General features: G+C 40.6%; 1 protein-coding gene across 2 annotated transcripts in view; it reads left to right on the top strand.

The window, feature by feature from the left end:
- nr6a1a (nuclear receptor subfamily 6, group A, member 1a) overlaps positions 1–20230 on the top strand; it is a 186510-nt gene that overhangs the window by 125125 nt on the left and 41155 nt on the right. The window contains exon 1 of one of the 2 annotated variants that reach the window (XM_061673104.1): positions 14650–14719. The exons of the other annotated variant lie outside the window; for it this stretch is intronic. Coding sequence (XP_061529088.1) covers positions 14704–14719 — 16 coding nt within the window. The 5' untranslated portion in view covers positions 14650–14703. Of the gene's footprint in view, positions 1–14649; positions 14720–20230 lie in introns of those variants that run through there. 2 annotated transcript variants of the gene reach the window in all.

Genomic DNA, 20230 nt, shown 5'->3' with positions numbered 1-20230 from the left:
TGTTAAACATAAATAAAAACAGAATACAATGATTTGCAAATCATGTTCAACCTACATTTAATTGAATACACTAAAAAGACAAGATATTTAATTTTCAAACTGACCAACTTGATTGTTTTTAATAAATAATCATTAATTTAGAATTTTATGACTGCAACACGTTCCGAAAAAAGTGCAAACTGTCGGCCGGTCCCAAGCCCGGATAAATGCAGAGGGTTGTGTCAGGAAGGGCATCCGGCTTAAAACTTTGCCAAACAAATATGAGCGTTCATCCAAAGAATTCCATACCAAATCGGTCGTGGCCCGGGTTAACAACGTCCGCCACCCTGCAGGTTGAGGGCGTCGTTGGAAATTCAGCTACTGTGGGTCGAAGTGGAAGAAGAAGAAGAGGTGGAAAGTGAGTTGTTCGGCAGAAAGAGAAGAGGAAAGCACAGAGCCCAGAACTGAATGTGGGGACTTTGAATGTTGGGACAATGACAGGAAAATCTCGGGAGTTGGTTGACATGATGATTAGGAGAAAGGTTGATATATTGTGTGTCCAGGAGACCAGATGGAAAGGCAGTAAGGCTGGAAGTTTAGGGGCAACGTTTAAATTATTTTACCATGGTGTAGATGGGAAGAGAAATGTAGTCGGGGTTATTTTAAAAGAAGAGTTGGCTAAGAATGTCTTGGAGATGAAAAGAGTATCAGATTGAGTGATGAGGTTGAAACTTGAAATTGAGGGTGTTATGTATAATGTGATTAGTGTGTATGCCCCACAGGTAGGATGTGACCTCGAGGTGAAAGAGAAATTCTGGAAGGAGCTAGACAAAGTAGTTCTGAGCATCCCAGACAGAGAGAGAGTCGTGATTGGTTCAGATTGTAATGGACACGTTGGTGAAAGAAATAGGGGTGATGAAGAAGTGATGGGTAAGTACGGCGTCCAGGAAATGAACTTGGGGGCACAGATGGTAGTAGACTTTGCAAAAAGGATACAAATGGCTGTAGTGAACACTTTTTTCCAGAGGAGGCACGAACATAGGGTGACCTACAAGAGCGGAGGTAGAAGCGCACAGGTGGATTACATCTTGTGCAGACGATGTAATCTGAAGGAGGTTACCGACTGTAAGGTAGTGGTAGGGGAGAGTGTGGTTAGAAAGCATAAAATGGTGGTGTGTAAAATGACTCTGGTGGGGCAGGGGAAGACTAGGAAGACAAAGGCAGAACAGAGAACCATGTGGTGGAAGCTGAGACAGGACGAGTGTTGTGCAGATTTTCGGGTAGAGGTGAGACAGGCTCTCGGTGGACAGGAGGAGCTTCCAGAAGACTGGACCACTGCAGCCAAGTTGATCAGAGAGACAGGCAGGAGAGTACTTGGTGTATCTTCTGGCAGGAAATGAGAGAAAGAGACTTGGTGGTGGAACCTCACAATACAGGAAATCATACAAGGAAAAAGCTTAGCTAAGAAGAAGTGGGACACTGAGAGGACCGAGGAGAGGCGAAAGGAATACATTGAGATGCGACACAGGGCAAAGGTAGAGGTGGAAAAGGCCAAACACGAGACATATGATGACATGTATGCCAGGTTGGACACGAAAGAAGGAGAAAGGGATCTATACAGGTTGGCCAGACAGAGGGATAGAGATGGGAAGGATGTGCAGCAGGTTAGGGTGATTAAGGATAGAGATGGAAATATGTTGACTGGTGCCAGCAGTGTGCTAGCTAGATGGAAAGAATACTTTGAGGAGTTGATGAATGAGGAAAATGAGAGAGAAGGGAGAGTAGAAGAGGCAAGTGTGGTGGACCAGGAAGTGGGAATGATTAGTAAGGGGGACGTTAGAAAGGCATTAAAGAGGATGAAAAATGGAAAGGCAGTTGGTCCTGATGACATTGCTGTGGAGGTATGGAAGCATCTAGGCGAGCTGGCTGTGGAGTTTTTGACCAGCTTGTTCAATGGAATTCTAGCGCGTGAGAAGATTTCTGAGGAATGGAGGAAAAGTGTGCTAGTGCCCATTTTTAAGAACAAGGGTGATGTGCAGAGCTGTGGGAACAATAGAGAAATAAAGTTGATGAGCCACACAATGAAGTTATGGGATAGAATAGTGAAGGCTAGACTCAGGACAGAAGTGAGTATTTGCGAGCAACAGTATGGTTTCATTCCTAGAAAGAGTACCACAGATGCATTATTTGCCTTGAGGATGTTGATGGAAAAGTACAGACAAGGTCAGAAGGAGCAACATTGTGTCTTTGTAGATCTAGAGAAAGCCTATGACAGAGTACCCAGAGAGGAACTGTGGTACTGCATGCGGACATCTGGAGTGGCAGAGAAGTATATTACAATAATACAGGACATTTACGAGGGCAGCAGAACAGCGGTGAGGTGTGCTGTAGGTGTGACAGACGACTTTAAGGTGGAGGTGGGACAGCATCAGGGATCAGCCCTTAGCCCCTCCCTGTTTGCAGTGGTGACAGATGAAGTTAGACTGGAATCCCCGTGGACCGTGATGTTTGCAGATGACATTGTGATCCGCAGTGAAACCAGGGAGCAGGTGGAGGAACAGTTAGAAAGATGGAGGCATGCACTGGAAAGCAGCGGAATGAAGATTAGCCGAAGTAAGAGAGAATATATGTGCATGAATAAGAGGGGTGGTGGGGGAAGAGTGAGGTTACAGGGAGAAGAGATAGCAAGGGTGGGGGACTATAAATACTTGGGGTCAACCGTCCAGAGCAATGGTGAATGTGGTCAAGAAGTGAAGAAACAGGTCCAAGCAGGTTGGAACAGGTGGAGGAAGGTGCCAGGTGTGTTATGTGACAAAAGAGTCTCTGCTCGGATGAAGGGCAAAGTTTATAAAATGGTGGTGAGGCCTGCCATGATGTACGGATTAGAGACAGTGGCACTGAAGAGACAACAGGAAGCAGAGCTGGAGGTGGCGGAAATGAAGATGTTGAGGTTCGCTCTCGGAGTGACCAGGTTGGATAAAATTAGAAATGAGCTCATCAGAGGGACAGTCAAGGTTCGATGTTTTGGAGCCAAAGTTAGAGAGAGCAGACTTCGATGGTTTGGACACATCCAGAGGATAAATAGTGAGTATATTGGTAGAAGGACGATGAGGATGGAGCTGCCAGGCAAGAGAGCTTGAGGAAGACCAAAGAGAAGGTTCTTGGATGTCGTGTGGGAAGACATGAGGGCAGTTGGTGTTCAGGAAAAGGATGCAGGAGACATGGAAAAGGCTTTCATGGAAAAGGATGACGTGCTGTGGCGACCCCTAAAGGGAATAGCTGAAAGGAAAAGAAGAACACATTGCAAAAAAGCTGGGAGAGGTGGCAAAAAGACTGAGAAAATTGAGGAATGCTCATCAAACACCTGTTTGGAACATCCCACAGATGAACAGGCTAATTGGGAACAGGTGGGTACCATGATTGGGAATAAAAGGAGCTTCCCTGAATTCCCTCATTCACAAGCAAAGATGAGGCGAGGTGCACCTCTTTGTGAACAAGTGCGTGAGAGAATAGTTTAACAGTTGAAGGACAATGTTCCTCAACATACAACTGCAAGGAATTTAGGAATATCATCATCTACGGTCCATAATATCATCAAAAGGTTCAGAGAATCTGGAGAAATCACTGCATGTAAGCGGCAAGGCCAAAAACCAACATTGAATGCCTGTGACCTTCGATCCCTCAGGCGGCACTGCATCAAAAACCGACATAAATATGTAAAGGATATCACCACATTGGTCAGAAACACTTCAGAAAACCAATGTCAGTAAATACAGTTCGGCGCAACATCCGTAAGTTCAAATTAAATCTCTACTATGCAAAGCAAAAGCTATTTATCAACAACACCCAGAAACGCCGCCGGCTTCTCTGGGCCAGAGCTCATCTAAGATGGACTGATGCAAAGTGGAAAAGTGTTCTGTGGTCCAACGAGTCCACATTTCAAATTAATTTTGGAAATTGTGGACGTCGTGTCCTCCTGTCTCCCATTGAAAATGTGTGGCGCATTATGAAGTGTAAAATACGACAACGGAGACCCCGGACTGTTTAACAGCTGAAGCTGTACATCAAGCAAGAATGTGAAAGAATTCCACTGAAAAACTGTCAATTTCATTAAAAAAAAACGCCTTGGTTTTGTAATATGTGTCCAGAAAATCCCCCTCTGACAGCTACTTCTGTTTGACCCAGTTTTGTATCTGTTTTGTCCATATTTTGCCTTTACTCTGATATGTTGCCTCTGTGTAGAAGACCCAACCCTCACTACTTGTGAGAGAACACGTTTTTTGTTGACAGCACTGGCTTGGGAGCGGAGAAGTAGGCGGAGATCTTCGCTAGTGACGTAGATATGCTCGAGAAATTCGAATTACCTGATTTCAGGCCTCTCAGCAGAAAAATGACCATAGAGCCAATATTACATCCCAAATAATAGAAAAAGTTGGTTTCGTAAAATACGGGACATTATAGACCATTTAAGAGTCTGTACTTTTGTACTTAAGGAGTTGATTTGGTACTTGTACTTTTACCATTTTTTTTTGTTACACACAAGTAAAGCTTTTACTTAAAAGCTTTACTTTTACAGTTGGATGTCAGTGCTTTTGCTACTTCTGTTGCACATGTGATACAAAAGTCCTGTCTTCAATTTCCCTGTTCAGGTAATGGGCAAAGGTAAGAGTGGTACGATATGGTAGAGAGAGCAGGGTGTCGTTGAGCACACTGCTGTTCATTGATTGGTCGACAGAGAAATTGTCACTCCTGTGTTATAATAGAAAGTACAAATTGAAAGTAATTTTAAGAGAGATATTCATTTAAAAATACTGTAAATTACTAGGGCGAACATTTTTGCGTATATAATGTCACCACACACCACACTGTGTACTGTATAGCGTTTGTCTTTTGACACTACATGTTGTTGTACTGTGATAAGGACAAGCTATTTTTTAGCTTTCACTGCTATCACCATATTGGACACGGTGTAATGTAATACAAGCCAGATCATGGTTTAACATCCTGAACAGAACCGTGGCAAACCTGACTAAACTATGTCCCTTGTTGAAAACATGTCTCTACTGTAGCCAATCATACACACGCACACAAAGGCGTGCACGCACACACCTGCACACACATTTTTATCTTCTGCCTCCCAAAGAATTGCAAACACGAACGTGTTTCTGTCCAATTTCTTTCTTAGCAGTTGGACGATGGTCAAAAACTATGTTTATATCTCACAGTGATATAACGTAGAAAAAGGCATGTCAATTAAGAACTCGACAGCAGACAGAGGGAGAAGTGAAGTGGGATCCCACTATAATTTGACAGGCTCCATTCCCGCTTGAGCTTCAGCAGCAGGTTCTTTGAAAGGCTCTGTGGACACCTGCTGCCAACCAAACTACTTATTACAGACATGACACATAAATGTGCTGCTTTCTGCTTGTTGTCACTCAGAAGTCGCCAAAAGGTTTGAGATTGTTATCTGGTTCGGTGCACAAAGCATTAACTGAGGGGAATGTACTATATGGGGAAATTATTGGGACACCGGCCCATTACATCTACAGTAACTGAAAATAGGGCTGACACGATTAGTCCCTGTATGGTGGATGAGTTGGCTTTATTCACAATCTTTATCTCATATCATTATCATCATCCATCCATCCATTTTCAACACCGCTTATTCTGGTTAGGGTCGCGGGGCGCTGGAGCCTATCCCAGCTAACTTTGGGCGAAAGGCGGACTACACCCTGAACTGGTCGCCAGTCAGTCGCAGGGCACATATAGACATGGACAACCATTCGCACTCACATTCACACCGTCACTGAGTGGGGACTGAACCCACGCTGCCCGCACCAAAGTCAGGCGAGTGTACCACTACACCATCAGTGGCCATTATCATCATATCATCATAATATCAGTTTATCTCAAAGGTGTTAAATGGGATTGATGTCAGGCTGTGTGGGCCAGTCACGGCAACCTTGTCTTTATGGACCTTGCTTGCTGTAGAAATGTCCTTGTCTTATCCATTGTTTTTACATTTGTTGCAACGGTGTATAAAACATTGAGGTCTTCTTTAATTTATCAAAGACTTGTTCAAGTCTTGTGGGGAAGATTTCCATTGTATACAAGAACCTCTGACTTCTGAACTGTACCTTTCAATGGGAAATAGAACGGAAGCTTTGCCACAGTTTCATTTATTTTGATATATGAGTGTTGGATTTGGGTGTTCATGTTAAATTTCATTCTAAAACCTCATTTGAGAGATTCATGGTTTGCCTGCACAGTGGTTTGTGGGGGGGGATTACAATCTCTTTTGTGAAGCTAATTTAAGAATAACAATAGAAAGTAAGGTACAGCAGTACACCACATATACTGTTTAATATGGTGAATGGGCTTTCACTTGTATAGTGCTTTTCGACCATCAAGGTCCTCAAAGCGCTTTGACACTGTCCCCTCATGTACCTAATGATAAAGCAGCATCAGGAGCAACTGGGGGTTCAGTATCTTGCTCAAGACACTGACTATGTGTCAAGACACATAGTCACAAGGGCTGAGGATCGAACTCAACTTTTGGGTTGGGAGACGACCTCTTTACCACCTGAGCAATGCAGCTCTTAAAGGCATCTTTATTTTAAATTAACAGTCTCATACTTTTTTCTGTGTTTTGTTGGAAAACTTTAAATGTGTTTTATTTATCAAACTGAATTTTGTTTGTCAAGTCAATCATTCAGTCAGTCAGAGAATGTACTTCCTGCGGCTTCTGAGGAAGCACGGCCTGCCACAGGAGCTGTTGAGCAGTTCTATACAGCAGTCCTCGAATCAGTCCTGTGTTCTTCCATCACAGTCTGGTTTGGTGCTGCTACAAAAAAAGAAAAACTCTGACTGCAATGGACAATCAAAACTGCTGAAAACATTGTCAGTACCCCCCTACTCACCCTTGAGGACTTGCACGCTGCCAGAACATAGACAAGAGCATGCAAAATCCTCTTTGACCCTCCACATCCTGGTCACCACTTCTTCCAGCTCCTTCCCTCAGGTAGACGCTACCAAAGAATGCAAACTAAAACAAGCAGTCATTCCAACAGCTTCTTCACTCTTTCCATTAACTTCTTAAACAGTTAACTTACTATTCCATTGCAACATGCTGCCAATTCTTTGTCTTGAGTTTGTTTTCACATTTCTGTCAGGCCAATTATCCATTACTCGTGCACCCCACTGCAGCAGTCTCACCACGCTGCACTATTTGCATATCTGTTGTTGACCAATAGTGGCCACTATTGAGTAGCATCTGCAACATTTGCACAATCGACTTTATCGCGCTACTAGTCACTTTAAACTGCATACATTTCTTGAAGTCTCGGCGCCCTTTGCACAAAGGTCATTGCACCGGACTATTGTTCTATTAGTCATTTCAAACTGCTCTAATTGCAAGAGGACTCTGCATCTTTTTGCACAGTTGTCCAAGAAAATAATAATTCTACCGGCATTGCCACATTACTGGCAACCTTTTATTGCTCAGTGACTGTTTTTTGTTTTTTTAAATTATTATTACTATTATTTTTTTAATGTCTTTATGTCTCAAAAGTATACTTTGTCAATTGACTGTCTGTTGTCGTACGAGAGCGGCTCCAACTACCGGAGACAAATTCCTTGTGTGTTTTTGACATACTTGGTAAATAAAGATAATTCTGATTCTGATTGTAAAAGTTGCCTTTCAACTGGCACTAAGAATAGCAGACAAGTAAAAATTCTCAAATTTCTATAAGACAAAAAGCCCTGGTATGATTTACTGACAGAGGTGCAGATGCATATTGATCACTCTTGTGCTATACTGTACATCAGCAGTGGCAAACCTTTTTGTGGCACGGACCGGTTTCAAGACACATTTTGATGGACTGGCATAGAAAGTAATACACAAATGATTAAATGTAACTTTAAATTGAACTTACCATTATGCTGAATGTAGTTGTAAATAGTGGAAACCCTGTGCTTGGGGTACTCAGACCCGGGGCACGACTCGGCCCGGGAGGCGATGTAGACGCGGCCGTCCGGCAAGCACTGAGTTGCTTGAGCCCAATGTCCCGCTCCCCTGAAAAAAGAGAGAAAACAAGTTTGTCCAGTTTCTGTATGGCCCGTTACCAAATGCCCTGCACCCTGGTACCGAGCCACGGCCTGGTGGTTGGGGACCCCTGGTATATGTGAAAGATGGTAGTCGAAGAGAAACTCAGTCATACTGGATAAGATCAGGAGAGAACCAATTCTCGAGGGTTACTTCTAAATTGACCTAACAAAATGAACAGTCCCTCTTTCCAATCGTAGGTATGCAGCAGTAAAATATAAATAGGGAGAGACAAGCATGTGCTTTTTGAAATAAATGTTTAGCAACATACCTTGTGAAGCATTCAACATTCCAAAGTTGGGAAGAAGTGTTATTTGTCGCTGACGTGTGAAATCTGTCTGAACTCTTTTAGATGTCATCTGGTAGAATTTCACAGCAAAAATATTAATGGTGCTGATAGCTTATTTCCCATCATAGTTGTTGTACCACTGGAAAAATCACCACATGGGAATATTAAAAAGCCATGACTTTTAATTTCGATCTAGAGACTCTTTGAAATTTCACACTGCTCCGCTTTGATCAGCTTCTGGAATCTGTGAGCAAACATTTGGGTACAACCTGTGAACTGATCAGCTCATCGAGTTTCAATGTTTGTACTAGACTGCCCTCTTGTGGTGTAGTGTATACTGCTCTCCACCTGAAACCACAACCTTCCCGATGATTGTATGATTAAAGATAGATACACGAATTAATGGAACAATGTACTGCCAATTGCTACTGCTACTTATTTAAAAGCGGGTAAGTATAAAGTATTTTAAAACTTTTTTTTTCTTTGTGTCCTCAGTGCATACATTTCATTAAAAAAAATCCTATTTACTTAAAATAGCAATACACTAATTAATTTATTGGGATGCTATTAAAAATCTGCTCCAATTCTGGATTTTTTTTTGAATATGTAAAAAAAAAAAAAAAAGGAATTAATTAATTATTTAGTTTTTTGGGGGACTTTTTAAAATTAGTCTAATTTGTTTCTGATCCATATTGTATTGATATCTATCGGTGACCAGACTCATCATCATAAAAACAAGCCATTAAAAAAGTAAAAATACAAGTATTTAGAAATAAGTCCCTAAAAAATAACAATGTTGAGGTTCAATTCCGGTTGACAAAAGAGGCATCATAACTTTATACAATAAATCACAAGGGTCAGAGGTCACAATACGGCATAACTAACAACTAACTATAAGACAAATTCCATCACCTTCCAACTTCATTTTTGTGTTCTTAGTAATTCCGAAAGAATCACTGAATTTATATTTATTGAATCAAGGGGGTTTGGTAAAGGGTAAGATTTTAAGGTTTCATAAAAGCCAGTGTCGACTTAATCAAATACAGTATGTAATGGGTAATTTTGTATTTCTTCCATTTTACCACTATAAGAATTTGTCATTTTAACTATATATTCCATTAAGGATTTTTTTTTCTCCTCTACAGTTTTGGAGCGTATACACTTCATTACAGATGTTTTGTTTACAGTATATGCAAAACATCTGCAATAATGGTACAGGAACTAAATCTAAAGAAGCCCAGACAATACATTTGTGCTACAAACTAATAAAACGTGTTCGTCAAAATTGAATGAATGAAGCATTTTAAAGTGTGGATAGGTTTTGCACAACACTCTTAAAAGTAACATCATTGAGGGTGCTAACAAAATATGAGATGTTTCTAGTATAATGAACTAAAGTATTGTTTACAGTAGTTGATCTGAAATCACAACAGTGACAAAACACCAACAAAAAATACAATACAAAAAATACAATTCTATTTTAGTTTACCAAATTATTATTCTTAGGTTGTTATTTAAGTACAGGTATTTGAATTCACTGCATACTGTTCTTTTAATATGGAGCACATTAGCACATTATAGGCAAAGCTGTTCTATGCAATGCATCTCTTCTGTATTTTGTTATATTAGTTTATTTGTGTCAATGATAAGAGACCTTGGCATAAAAGGGCTAATGCTCATATGCAGCATTACCGCAGATTCCCAATACTGTGGTACTCATACAATATATTACGTTTAGAAGATGAACATAATCCTGATAACATAATGGGGATGGCCTTCAGAGGAAGCCTTGATAGAAGACATTTGATTGTTGATTTCAAACATTTCTCATGGTTCTTTGACAGCAACTTCAGATGACGTATTATGTGTATCTTATTTTAAACTACTAAAATTACGGGTTGACTTCAGGGGTCTGGTTGCAGAAGAGGAGGATTATCCACTCTAATCAGTTAAAGCCCTCTCCTCCTTACTGTATAAAGTAATAGTGTAGATTGTATCTCGTAGAATGTCGGCAATGTCTTAATGAAATGCATTTAGAGAAGAATGGTGAAGTTCTTTGCACATTTTCTGATGTTTTTCTTCTAACATAAACAGAGGTCCTTGACACACTCATACCACTGGAATACAACTGTGTGCTTGTACAGTATGTTTGGATGAGAACAGGTGCAATGTGGTCTGTTCCTGTTTATCTTGAAGCTCTTTGTCTGAGAAGCAGAAAGGTTTGTCTTATGTGACGGTGTGTTGGGGGAAGGGAGCTTTAACAAAAGAAATAGCCTTTGTTACTCTGATGTTTCGGCAAATGCTAAAAACAAGACAAGACTCAACTCATTTGTGTTTAGTTTGAATCACAACTGGTGCTGAATAAAAACAAAAATGAATTAAAAAGTCTGCAGGACAGTCAGAAGCAGGAAAGTCTAGTACAAAGATAAACAATTAATTAATTGCCAGTGGTGTTTTTAAACATACCAAACATATTTACTTAAAATACACTTTCAAAGTCACGGTTTTCTGGTTATACGTATTATTGAAGAAGAAAAAAAACATTGAGTCTTATATTTTATGAATGTATATTTAACTTAATGTTTTATATATTTGATATTACCCTTTTTATTCCCTACAGATGCATTGGTGCAAATATTTGCATCAGTTGGTTTAGTTTTACTGAAAGAACAAAAAACAAATGTACGGCTTGAAAAGGTATGTTATTGTAGGAAAGGCGAGCCAAGAACAATCAATCCGTTGAAATCCATCCATCCATTTTCCGTACCGCTTATAATGATCTTTTAATTAAAATGGAAGATTGTCTTTTATTGTGTTGAATTTGGTGTTCCCAACTTCACAATGGGATTAATTATTGGGATTGCGAAAATTGTGAAAAGTGCATGTATGGCTTTTAATGCAATGCTTTTTCCAAAAAACATCATCGTTTAGAATATAGAAACAAGGGTTTTTACCTAACAGTTGTATATGCCACTTCCGGTAATATCTTCATATTAACTGTTTTTTCGTATGGGCAAAACTGGCACATGACACACGATTAGTAGCTGTCTTCACTCTTGCCTACTTCAAGGTTAAAGGCAGCGTAGCTTATTATGCAGTTTATCCACATTAGAGGAAGGGTGCCTAAAGGTCAAGGGTGACATATGGCTGCTCTGGTTTAATTTCCTATTATTATCGACAACTAAGTTTGCAATTCAGGCTGAAAATATGTATGCTTCTTTTCACAAGACAAATACTTGTTTCCATTCTAGTAAGACCTGGTTGTTTTCTCTTGTGCTTATTGCAAAACATCAGTATTTTTTTCAGTCTTGATGATGTCTTGACAAACATGTATGCTAAACTCGACTGAACATTTTTAAGTTTGCCCCACCCTAGAGCATTACACTCGTGGTAAAATGTAAAGAATCTTAAGGTTTAAATACATATCCAATTACAACAGCATGACCAGGTCTTTACTAAGCCATCCTTACGATGCAGTGACATATGGTAGCAAGCTCTATGGTATTAATGCAACATTAACTGCAAGGAGATGGGCTTTGATCACACAAAACAGGTAACATGAGCCTTCATATTTCTACCTGCACACCAACCTGCCTAATACCAGCTCCACTCGCTTTCTTGTAAAATAGCTTGGGCTCAGTTTCTCATATTTACTTGTTTCCTTAAATCAGGCGCATGAGCTACCGCTCTGTGATGTTTTTGAATGTGAAAAGCTTCTTATACTGTATGTGATTTAGTGTGGCCTGGTCATTAGCATTCACATTGGGGGTGGAGGGAGTTGCAGAGCTACTGAGAGAGTGAGCATGTGGTATTCGTTGGGCGGAGCAGTGTGGAAAGGGTCAGGCAGTAGATGGGCCGGAGGATCCGGAAAGGCTTGTCCACTACAGCGGGCGGTTAGTTCCAGCTAGAGGGGAGGCTACAGGGCATAGTGTCAAAGGGGGCTTGTAGACTTTAGGAGTTGAAACACTGGATGCTTCTCATTATGCGCCCCTGGCCAGGCCAGTGGAGGGAATGAACGAAGAGAACCTACTGATTGGTAAGAGAACTTATCAGTGTTAACACTTTAAGGACAGTTCACACAGCCACATCATATGGAAAAACAGTAAACAAGCTTTCGTGCCTGGTAAAGAACAGGATCGCCAATTGAGTTTGTTTGCACAATCCGCTATATGCAGAACGCCACGTGACAAAACCCGGTAAACGGGATAGCAGACTACCACGATATTTATGCTAACAAGCATGACAACTGTTTGATTACGATTATTTGCTAAAATGTAGTTTTCGTTATGCCTGGTGTCTCCTGAGCAATGTTAAATACATGTATATCAATTCTTTATACAAATATGATATATATGTAAACACAAGCGAAGCCTAAACATCGAGTACTGTAATCTTTAGTTGCTCTTTGGTGACATCTTGTGTGAAAAAAGACGTTGGAGATGTTTAAATTTCCTATGGTTGCTTTGATATGGTCTCCTTCGCCTTTCATCTGAACTGCGAGGAAGTGCTTTGGCCCGTTTTGCTGAACGTGGAAGTAGGTTGCGTGTATACCTGATTGTCAGATTGTGTTATTAAATAAATCTAATGCGAATACAATTTGGTCTGCAGATGGCATGTCTCTTGTATTCCTTCCGAATGTCAAGCTGCTTTTAAAGGGAAAGGGACTGAACATTCTTTCCATCCAGACCTTGTCACTGCTTGGTCATCTTGAGCTGGGGTACAGAGGAGCCAGTTCTTTGATTTGGATAGCATTTTCACCACAGGCCATGTAAGTCGGATGGCCATGGATGTGTCAGGTCCATACAGTGTTGGAGAAACTTCATTTTCTACGCGAACTAGTTCGAAGTCCAGTTCACCGTTCCAAAAATGAACTAGTTCATAGTTATTTTTATTTTTTTCCACAATATGTGCTGATCGGCTATTACCCTTAAAATACTGGCATTTCGTTTTCCCATTGGTGCCACCCTTTCAGTCCAGCCGGCTGTAGCTTTCACCCTACAATCTCATAAACATGAGGAAAAACGTGTTGTTTGAATGGTGTTAAAAGAGGAACAAAAACAGGACTCTTTTCCTTAATGTGCAAACAAAACCATGCAGGAACGATGGTGAAATTGCGTTCTCACGCAGCTGCGACATGTCTGCCATGAATGGCGGCCATGGCCACACTGAATCGGTTGTCAAATACAGCGTTTATCCGCTGACATGAAAGTTCGTATATACTGTAGTTCGGGTTTTGTACTGGAGTCCCCCAACAAAACCTGGCACTCTGGAATGAAAATTAACTTTCGTTCGAAAACCGTCCCTTGACGCCAGAATGAGCGCGTTCTCAATTATATTCAGGCAGAAATTAACTAAATTCAGTTCACGTTCGCACTAGTTCATGAACTTTTGTTCTTTGAACTCATTTAGGTACATAAATAGCGTCAAACTATTACTGAAATCAACAATGACGAGTAACAATGTGAAGGCCTGCTTGCTGATATGATCTGTAAACGAGAAAAGATATGGGATCATCTCTCTCTTGTAATGGTGTTTTTTAAAAAATGGCATGTTTTATGATATTTCTGTGGGTGGAATTGATAATTGTTTGTAAACCAGTTAATGGACTGCAGCGTGTCAAACTCCACACTGCCAATACAGTACCACCGTTGTGAGTACAGCAGTGGAAGGGTGCCGATGAGTAGTATGTTATGGATCAAGTTATTTTTTGCAAGATTTACAGCTTTGGCTATCATAAACTAAAATAATTGCATACTGTGCCAAAGATTCACTGTACCACTTGATGGAAATTGGCCATCTCGCTCCCCTATTGGTAACCAAGCCGGTTTTGTGAAAAACCAGAGCATGAACCTTCTCCCTTGGCACACAAAACGCTTCAATTAGTTCATGTTGGTGTGTTTTGTCAGCTTGAACCTGTGTTTATGCTTGGACATGCACTTTGGTCCTCTCCACAACTGCTAGAGGCATGGATGAGGGGAGGGGAGGCTAATTTTTTGGGGTGGGGGGGTGGTGGGAAGGCAGGGGTGAAGGGGTTGTATTGTAGGACGGCAGTGAAAATAGGACTATCAGTTCCACTCAGATAACCCCTAGCTGTCATTGGACCTCAAGCCAAGCCGCGACCCCAGGGCTTGAACTCTGTGGTCATGTGACCAGGCAGTAAAGTGACTAGTGGTGTGACTTGGCTGCGGCTATGGTCAGAGAGGAGCAGGCTGTCGAGGAAAGAGGTTGCTGGGGGAGCATACAGAGGGGAAGGGGGGGAAAAAGCTATGAAGCAATTCTTCAGCAGACTCCATGTTTGAATGGGTTCCAGGCAACCTGGGAGAAGCATGAAATGGATACATGGGAAGGTAAGTGAAGCTATCATTGGAGGCTACTTTCTTGCAGTAGGCCAATATTTAACTCAACCTATTCATGTGTGAATGACAAATATATGTGAAAGTAGGGAGTCTTATTTTTAGTGACCAAAACGGTTTTATTGCCAGTAAAGTTCTACTTCAGCCTTTTCTGTGAAAGACCAATGTTTTGATTAAATAGCAGAAAACATATGGCATCAAAGCTCAATCATTTACGTTAGATGCAAATAGATCAACTTGGTCCATTTGAATCTTGATATGTAAAATCAAATAAGTCATTTTGCCAACAGATTATTTGAGGTTTTTAGCGCAAATAAAAGGTACAGAGAGATTTCAGCTTTTCAACAATTTTATCCATGAAGGTCTTCAAGTGATTTGTTTGATTTGGAATGAGTGGGTATTAGATGTAATAATTAATTTAACAGTCTGTTGTTTTTGATGTGTGGCTGCAGGATTGCACAGTCAGCATTTTTGATAGATGTTACTGTACTTGCTAGTTAACATTCGGCATTAAGATCAGTCTTCTTGCTTATTTCAGGCATTTCACAATCAAAGCTTTTTTTGTTTTTCAGTAACACAGCTTTGCCATGAACTGTTGATAATTTTCATTTAGACCTTGTTTCTTATTTCATGATTTAACTCTTTGAGTTGAACTGAAATGATTATTTTAATGAAATGGTAAAATATTGAGTAGAATTTTTACCAGACTTCCTACACAGAGATATGACCCACCAGGGCCACCCTTGCACCCCACTGTTGTATCGCAAGAAATTTGGAATGTTAGATGACATAATCCACATTGTGAATTCAAAAAATGGACATTTCAGACATTTTTTTCAGTTCACTCAAATTCGTTTCAAATATTAATTACCAGAAAAACTAAATTAGCACTCATGATTGCAAAGAAAAATGTAGTCCTCATTTTGATATTGTCCTTCAAACTTCTGGAATAGCATGTGGAGGAACCATTCTACTGTATTCATCCCCTCCCCCATGTTAATCCTCCAGCCAGCAGCCATGTCGGTTGCGCTCCAGCTAAGACAGAGTTAATGATGCATTTCAACACGTTGCATTACCTTTAAATCTTCAAGTGGGCCTTGATGGTTGAGAAGTTGTTTATTCCCAATGTTTAAGAAACAAAGTGAAATCTAAAATGAAAAATGGGAAAGAAATGGAAGTACGGAAGGCTGTTTATGTGATGCAGATACAGGCGACAGGAGTAGTGAGAAGATCAATAGTAACGGTGGGGGAGGTCAGGGACTCTGTAATACTCAACTATAAATAGCAGATGACAGAAGCTGCTCATTCACCCTACTTACTCATTTTCCTAATTTCACTTAAACTGATCCATCAGTCAGGCCACTGGCTTGTCAAACCAAGCCATCAAGTCAATCATGTTGCAGACCTTTGTCTTTCAAGGGTGTGTTATTTCAACTGGACTGAACCCTTCCCCCAGTGTGTGCGTGTGTGTGCGCGCGCGCACACACGCACACACACGCACACACGCTGATTAATTTCCAATATGCCACATCACTTCGTTTCCCCACAAATATGCAACACATTTAAGAGGTAATAACAGAAAAAGCTAAACTGTTTTTATGTTGATGTCTCTGGCACTGAGGTCGATGAAAGGTGCCACCCACAGCAGAAAAACTCCACGTTCATCTATGTCAGTTATGTAATTTTTAATGATTATCACTGTAAAACTCAAGTCATGTCTCATATCAGTGTGTGCTGGATGACTGCACCCAAAATTGTCTGAATTTTATTGTAGTGTAAACATGGCAGTAGTAGCTGCTTTCACGTTTGTTTGCTTGTATAAAAATCATCCTTTTTTGTCCCCCAAAAAATTGCCATCAAGAAATACTAAACTTAAAAATATACTTACTACTGAATGAACTGCGTAACTCTAAATGAGTAACATGTTCCTGTTACTGCATGTCTTATATCAGGTTAGGATATGTGCATAGGTTTGGTTAGTTGTTTGGCTATTTTGAAATAAATGTATGTACTGTATTTATCAGCAGCGTTTTTGTATTAATTACTGCTTAACAATATTTTACCAAATGAAAGATTTGACGACAGAAACAAATTGATTGGAATATTGTGATTGTATGGATCCTCAGTCATTGTACTCAAAATTTTGAGAATTACAAAAAAAATAACCTAATACAAAAAGCCCAGCACATTTAAATGAGATTCAAAATAATAATAAAAATAATAAATATGCAAACAAAGCTGAATTTGATTCCCAGGTGGCTACATTTACATATGATTAATATGGAGCCTCTTCTTAGTGTATTACTCAATGCTAATTATTTAGCCTTTAAGCCTGGGTGTATATTATCAAGACAGCTATGTCAACAGGTCGCGATTGTTTCTTTGGAAGTGCCCAATCTACAACTGCATGCACATAACTTAGAAGATTAACATCACAGTGTGGCTTGCCAGGAATTCGGGATCTTAGTCCCAGAGGGTCTTCAGATGCCTTTAACCTCTGTGAATGTGTTTGATGTGTGTCCATGTCTGTACATACCAGTCATAGTCAAAAAAGTTTTCTGCGCCCCCACCCTTCTTCATCCACAGGTTTTAGAGATAAGTAAAGGAGAAGAACATACATAAAATGTGGAAAACTAGGAAATGAGTAGGCTTGGAAGGAGGGGGTGTGGCTCAAGCGGAAAAGTACAGCAGATTCCTCCAACCCCCGCTCCCTGTCTCAGCTGGGCACGATTGTGATGGAAAGCATGAAACAAAACCCGAAGAGAGAAACCCTTTAGCAGCAGTCCTTGTTGCTCTGTCAGCCCCTCAAAAGGCTGCTTTATGCTATGCACTGGCCTTTGTGTGCTCATGGTGTGGACAATAGAGAGATTTGGCCACCATACTTGTGTGTTCTCAGCATGATGAAGCTTGGAGAGGCTTGGGGCTGGAGAAACCTGCCAGGCTCCTTCGCATATGAGAGCATAAAGATGCATCAGCAATTAGTGTTTTTTTTTCTTTTTTTGCCTGATAGAAGCCAGCAATTTGAGTCGAAGCCACGTCGCTCTTAAATGCACCACTCCTGAACTACATAAAAGGAAATAGCCCTGTCGATCTATATGTCAAGTGATCTATGTCTCACTCAGTCATCAGGCTGACAGTAAGCAAGCTGAAACATTGTGAGCAGTGGGAGAAAAAAAGTGTGTTGTTAAGATTATTCTTTGACATCACTTTAAAATACTCAACTTCCATTTTGTGTTTTGTGTTAAATTTTGGATTGAAACCCAGGCTGACCTCTTGGGAAACAATGCAGCCTTTAATGGGGTTTTAGGGTGGTCTCTCTCTCTCTCTCTCTCTCTCTCTCTCTCTCTCTCTTTGTCTCTCTCTCTCACTCTCTCTCTCTCTCTCTCTCTCTCTCTGTAAAATGTATATTACATTATGGGACCAAGACTTATACATAAAAGTCAGTTCAAAACTAAATTTGTCAAAAAAAAATAATTACAAACAACTGCAACTAGGAGGCATGCTAGATATATGTGAAATTATTTTAGACGAGGACATAATTCCTATTTTAAAATTATTTTAGACGTGGACATAATTCCCATTTAAAGCTGTTGTCTTTTATCAGTGAATATAAGGTAATTTTCCTATAATTTGATCAATAATGATAAAGACACACACAAAAAAAATCCACTTTAGCATTTTTTTATGCCGCGTTGGTTTTACATGGTAAATGTCTCCGATGCTGAAACAGCCACACCTATTTTCAAAACGTTATTGCTGAGTTAAAAGTTTAGACATTCAGAGTAAAGGCAATCCTTATTGACAGAGCAAATGGTGGTGGCCCATTGAAAACACTTATTTTTATAATGGTAAAGACAAAAGTACATTCCTGTAAAGACATACACAGCTTCATGAAAATCGTGAGTTTCACAATTTACGTGTGTTGCCCTTCAAACTCTATGGATACAAGTGCATAGATGATCCTAACTACTCATTAAACACATTACACTCCTGTCTTTATACAATCGTAATAATGGTAAAGACCTAGTTAGTTCCGATACTTTCACAAATTCATGCATCAATGGTCAACAAGCTGATTTAGGACAATAAAATGTGCTGAATCCAAATATCACTTTGGTTTGCTCAATCAGATAAACTTAGAACTATGGCCACATTTATTTTGTTTTAGTTTTTTTTAAATTGTTTTAAATTTACGTTTACATTTTGTTTACAAATTAAATACACTCACGGCCGGAATACATACATACCGTGTTGGGTAGATTACTATGTAATTGTTTAAAGTGGACTATAATCATAAAAATAAGAACAGAGTCAACTTAAGGCTTCTTTATACTCGTACGGACGGCGACCACGTTGACGTCACTGCGGCTGTCCCGTGCGTAGTTTGCCTTTATACTCGAGCGCAACCCACGCGTGCAGTTTTGAAAATGTACTGCAGTTCACCTCCAAGTCGGGGGTGTCGCTACTGCTGGTATTGGCTAGGACACCACAGGGTGGCGTTTCCTCAGCATTTTTTTGGCCATTTCCAGTAGCCGTTTTTACTTTCCTTTCAATAACAAGGAACAAAGCAACAACAATGGCGACTGGGGAACAGTGTCTGCTAAAACAAATGGACCTAGATGACCAGATGATACGTTTAGTTATGCTGCAAAATCATTCGAGAAGGCGGCGGCGTGATGGTATGTAGAACCAAGGGGCACGCTGACTGTCATCACAGCACGTGACTAAAATGGACCAATCACGAGAGATGATCGCCGCGCCGTTCGACGTGCAGCAAAACATTTTTCCGTGTGCGCGTCAAGCTACGCAGAGGGGCCGCGCGGCCCAATTTGTCGGTCACGTGATGCAATGCAGCTGTTGTCGGTCGCGCGACCGCGGGAGTATAAAGAGGCCTTTACTCTTGTTGGTGACATAATGTCACAGCCGAACACGGGACGGTAGGAGGAAGCCCATGTAGTTCGACAGTCGGCACTGCCCCATTCACTAGTATCACGTTACCCACGAAGCCATGTTGTCTGTGGTGTAAATTCACGAAACTCTTCGTGGTAAAATGCGCACTGCAGAGTTGGGTGGTAGTGTCGATGTTCAGCTCGGCATCTGCGTGTCTTCAAAAAGTCAATCCATCGCTTTTTCTAGCTCATTTTTTGGGGAGATAACGTCACCGAGCTGCTCTGTAAATTGAGGCATCTGGCGAAAACGCATTTTCAGTGTGTAGCCATCGTTAGCTTGCTAACTGCACGCTGGAGTGGTAAATGGGCCTCGTTATGGAAGCTAAGCACAGCTACTTCCGAACTAAGCAGCATAGCTAAACTGTCCTTATATAGTGGCGGGGGGGTACAGGCTTTCCCAGCTACGGGGAGCAGCGCATCGGGTAAGACAAGCCCCGACGCTTGGCGCCGCATTGAAGCATGCGTATTTATTTACTTCGTCTTTAATGAAAAATGCTGAAGATAACAAACTTCCTCTTGAAAAATCTCATGCTAAAACACAATATATGTGTAAAAG

Source organism: Phycodurus eques, chromosome 3, assembly GCF_024500275.1.
Source record: "Phycodurus eques isolate BA_2022a chromosome 3, UOR_Pequ_1.1, whole genome shotgun sequence".
NCBI classification, from domain to species: Eukaryota; Metazoa; Chordata; class Actinopteri; order Syngnathiformes; family Syngnathidae; genus Phycodurus; species Phycodurus eques.
Note: the sequence above shows the minus strand (reverse complement) of the source record. Positions and strands in the feature narration are given on the sequence as shown.